Here is a 4,761-nt window from a genome sequence, read left to right as displayed (position 1 = left end):
TCTTGTGGTGGCTAAGCCAACCACAACCTGGGAAAGATGGAAAATTCTGGATGTGTGCCCACGTCTGGGGACAAAGAGGCAACAGAAACCTCTGTCTCCAGGAGGCACACTGCAACACCTCTCTACAAAGTTACTAACAAACCCCTTTCTTTCCTTCCTCCTCTGCTGTTTGCAAACTAATAGGCTGATCTGTAAAAGGCCTCATGAAGAAAAAAAAAAAAAAAAAAAGCAGCTAATAGGCCAGAGGATGTGGTTTGCATTTCACAGCTGATGTTTGCAATTCATAGCTGAAAAGACAGTGGATGCACTTCCCTTCTTGGATGTTCATTGCTCAGCCACTTGATCTATTGATCTGCTTGGTGAAAAGAGACAAGGCACACAGGCTGCAGCTGGCTTGTACACTGTGGCCTTCATTTCTCATTTCCTAAGGGGCTCCCAAGCAAGTCTGCTTTTCTTTTTCATTGTCTGTACCTTAGCCCAAATGACTTGGTTCTAGTCAGCTTTGTTCAGTTTGCCCTTGCATAAATTCTGTTGTCATGACATCACAAATGTTACCTCTTCACTCCATAGCAACAGCTGAATTTGTGGAGGGAGGGTATCGGAGGTAAACAAATCTTGAACTCTGGAAGGAGACTATGAGGGCTGGAAAGGTGCACAGGGAGCTAAATATTTACACAGTCCAGCCTTGAGAGTGGAACTGGTAACTTCTTGTATTGTGGTTGTTTACTTCATGTGTTTTACTACTACCCAGTTGGTCTTCTGACTTGCCAGCCTTTTCCCTGCCCATTGGAGTACAATGGTTGAACATCCTGCTTGAACAGAGTGATGGAACAGTTTATATTGCTTATTACTCTCAACAGGGAACTTCATCTATGGCACGGTACTACCTCAGATGATTATCGTGGAACAGTACTCCAGAAGGCTAAGTCATTTGCACTAGTTTTGCACCAACAGCACTGTTCAAATGTGTACAGCCCAAAGCACTGGATACTTTTAGACACGGGGCATCAGGCCACAAAACATTTTCTATTACAGCTGATGCTAAACAAAGGTTTCTAAAGGCTATGGCTGCTCTATCAGCAGTGAATAGCATTTCACTTTTTAGCTAGACGGAAGGCAAAAAAGTTAAAAGATGTGTCCTGTTCTTGTACTGTGACTATTCTTCACTCATTTTTTCTTTTGATTTAGGTTAGACTATAGTTTAGACCAAAGACCTTTGACCCTGACAGCTTGAGTACAGAGGCAAAGCAAGGGCTTTTGGTTTTGAATGGGAAGAAGCAAATTTTCATCCATTTGCTTGGAAGCCTGTGCTTGTGGGAATGGCAAGAAATCTACTCACAGCTTTCTTCATCCAGGTTTGGCTCAAGACCCAGAAGTGAAGTGAAAAACTCTCTTCTCAATGGAAGATGACAGCAAACCTCAGCTGAGCTGCTGGGCTCATCTGCCTGATGTCTGTCTGAGGCGCATCTTCCATTGGTTAGATGACAGTGACAGATCTCGGGCTGCCTTGGTCTGTATAAAGTGGAGTAAAGTCATGTGCTCTGGCTCTCTGTGGAGAAGCAGAACCATCACATTCTATGGCCGGCCATCAAAGGCACGCACATTGGAGTTTCAGAGTGCACTGCGGTACGTCAAGAAATTTGGCAAGTATTTGGAGCACCTTGAGATCAAGTTATCAAATACTTGCGATGCTGCCTTTACCCAGAGATTTCAAGTGACTATGGAAGAGCTTCTTTCACATCTGGGTAACAGTCGCCTACTATCCCTGAGCATCGAGTACCTGGAATTAGACTGCTCGCTCTGGCAAGGTGTGGTCAAGGCTCAGTTTATCAAGAACTTGGCTACCTTCTTGAAAAGAATGAGCAAACACCTTGATTATCTCAACTTAAAAGGGGCAAGGGTAACCTTGGAAGAAGGCTGTGAGCTTCTGAATTCTCTGAGCTGCCTGAAAAATAAAAGCTTTATATCTAAAATCAATATTGAGGATTTCTTCAGTTTCCACCTTCCTCTCTACAGCAGCACCTTGTTCCACCAAACGATGTCCAAGTTCCACAGCCTGGTCATCCTGACTTTCAATTATCACTGCATCTCTGATGAACTGTTGGACGTCCTGCAGGAGCACAGTGCTCATTCCCTGCACACCTTGAATATCAAATGTCATATCCATGACCTTCATGGGCAAGTGGTCTCGGGAATGTCATGGGCAAACTTGGCCAAGAAGGCCCCAAAACTGAATGTGAACTTCTTCTTTGAAAGAGTCATGAAGCATGATCACCTAGCCAGAATCCTGCTCATGGGGATCCCAGTCAGGAGCATCAGTCTACGGAGCTGCAATTTCAGTGACCCAGACTGGACAATGAGACCTACCCTCACTAACCTCCTCCCAGCCTACTGGCATATTCTGCAGGTAAGGGAAACAATAATGACATCTTACTGCAGTATTACAAATATAAGCAAAGTAATTGCTGCCTTCAGCATAGCAGCAGTCATCATTAGGAATTCCTGATCAGTTTTATGTTCAGAGAGTCATTTTCCTAAGTGAGCCATTCCAGTGTTCCAGCTATGGTCTAGTTTAGGTAGTTATCTTTGTCCAGTTACAATCCCCATTATGCTAATCGTTGTCAGTCTGATATCAGGTTGCCCTCATAAAAAGCTAAAACACCTGAAATGCTGGTGGTTCTCATGTCAGCTGTGAGCAAAAGGAACCTTTCAGGCAGGAAAATGACATTTTTTATAAGAAAGCTTTAGGTTTATTCTGTTAGATAACTAAATGTTTAGTAACTGATAACTTTCTTATCCTTTCAGAATTTTTGAACACCACCCTTTTCCAGGGAAATCTGCATATGACAACAATCGTTTGTACACCTTGTTTGATTACAGAGCTGTAGCCTTCATTAACCTACACTGGTGGTTTTGCTCCATTTTGGCAATGCACAAATGTCTTACAGTGTATGTAAATTAACTGGTGCTTGTGTCAAAGCACTTTGGTGTTACCAAGGACGTGTCACTAAAGGTGTGCAACAGCTGACCCATGTAAAGAAGCATCAGATCTTTGCATGCCTGAGGGAAGTACACAGCCTTACTACCCGATGGTTCCTGGCAGCTTTCTCTAGGTTCTGTTGCATTGGAGAATTTCCAGTAAACACCAGAGACGTGTAAATCTTTCTAGAAATTGACTTTGGATCTACTCTTGTATCTGCGATATTTTCCAATATGTCAAATAAGATCATGGCATGAGCTGTGTAGCATCTTCTAACAGTAATAGAAGTTGTGCATCACATACCATCCTAAAAGACAGACAAGAGACCCCCTCAATCTTAATGGGAGAGTGGACATTGCTGTAGCATGTGCTGTTTTTGCAGTACAAAACTGAGTCTCTGCTAATGTCAAGGTACAAAATTGATCTGCTGACAGTAATTTCTCTTGCTAAAAATTGGGATTCTCTGGTATATTGAATGCACCCATGCTTTGTTCTGTAGTACTAACAGTGTTCATTTTTTTCCAGCAATTAACACTTGAAATAAACAATGACTATGAGCTGCTGGATGATGAGTTGCTACAGCTCATCTTATCATGCAAGAGGTTGCTATTTCTGAAAGTCTGGGCATTTCTAAGTGTCGCCTTTATAGAGCGGCTACTAAAAAACCGCACAGAAAGAAAATGCATTTTGACTACCATAGAGGTAAGACTTTGTTCTTCAAAACTCCCATTCCCTTCCTCTCTCCAATACCCAGAGAAAGGTGAGGTTCCCCATGCCCACAGCAAGGTCACTTACAGAAACATTAACATAACTACCTTCCTTATGTTATGTTTTAGCATTATAATGAGCCTGGAACAACTCACAGAAATGGGGCTTTCTAACCTACTTAGCCATGTACAGAATAATATAGAAGTTCAGTTCCACAAGACCTTCCTAGACTGCCATTCCCTCTGTCACCTCTAGCTCAAGCTAGAGATTCTCAGTCACCTCCCAAGCCCAGTGCTTATGTCTGTGCTAAAACTGAGGCAGGTGGGTTGAATCCCACTGAACTGCAAAAAGATATAAACCCATCTCGCTCTTTAGGGATGCTGTGCTGAACTGGGGCCAAACCACAACTGTAGCTGGTGTAAACCATGCTGTCATGCTACTTTACATGCTAGATTCTGAATCCAGTACATCCTCACAGATCTGTGCAGACCCATCACATCTGATGCATCATATCTTGGGGTATAAGGAACCTTACTCTTCCCAGAAATCCTTTGTCAGGAGATGACATTTTCAGTCCGTTTGCCTTCTCTAGATTCCTCCACAGGCACAGAGGCTTCTTGGCACGAGCTTTAATGGGCTGAGCCTCCTCCACGTGTCTGTCGTTCATTCATACAGGTCAGGATTTACACAAACCAAGAAGACACCAGTAAGGAGGATCAACTGTTGTATGGTATTTACAGGAAGTTCAAAGACCTGATTGACTCAGAGATTAATTATTTTGTCATCACCTACCCAATGGACTAAACCACACAGGAAGAGGACACCCAGTGACCTCTGCAAGCAATGAATGGAACCTTTGGGGTGGTATTAGTATGGGAGTTGAATCTTAACAGCAGTGCCTCAGAAAGGGAGATACCATTATAGCAAGAGAGAGGCAAAGGACAATTATTACATTCCATGCATTAAAATGCTGGACTTGGGAACTGCCCTCCTGTGTCTCTGGCATCATTTATTCTTACCCTTGCTTTGGTTTTCTTCATCAGAACCAAAGGAAGCAGTGAGCCCTTTTCCAC

General features: G+C 43.1%; 1 protein-coding gene across 1 annotated transcript; it reads left to right on the top strand.

Annotated features, from left to right (window-relative positions):
* The first annotated feature begins 1,399 nt into the window (after positions 1-1,399).
* Positions 1,400-4,492, top strand: LOC103775464 (F-box only protein 39-like). The gene is made up of 3 exons (XM_008942920.1): positions 1,400-2,407; positions 3,506-3,682; positions 4,364-4,492. Exons 1-3 carry the CDS (start codon positions 1,400-1,402, stop codon positions 4,490-4,492), a joined length of 1,314 nt encoding a protein of 437 aa, XP_008941168.1.
* Positions 4,493-4,761: the final 269 nt, after the last annotated feature.

Source organism: Merops nubicus, unplaced genomic scaffold, assembly GCF_000691845.1.
Source record: "Merops nubicus isolate BGI_N331 unplaced genomic scaffold, ASM69184v1 scaffold3626, whole genome shotgun sequence".
NCBI lineage: Eukaryota > Metazoa > Chordata > Aves > Coraciiformes > Meropidae > Merops > Merops nubicus.
Note: the sequence above shows the minus strand (reverse complement) of the source record. Positions and strands in the feature narration are given on the sequence as shown.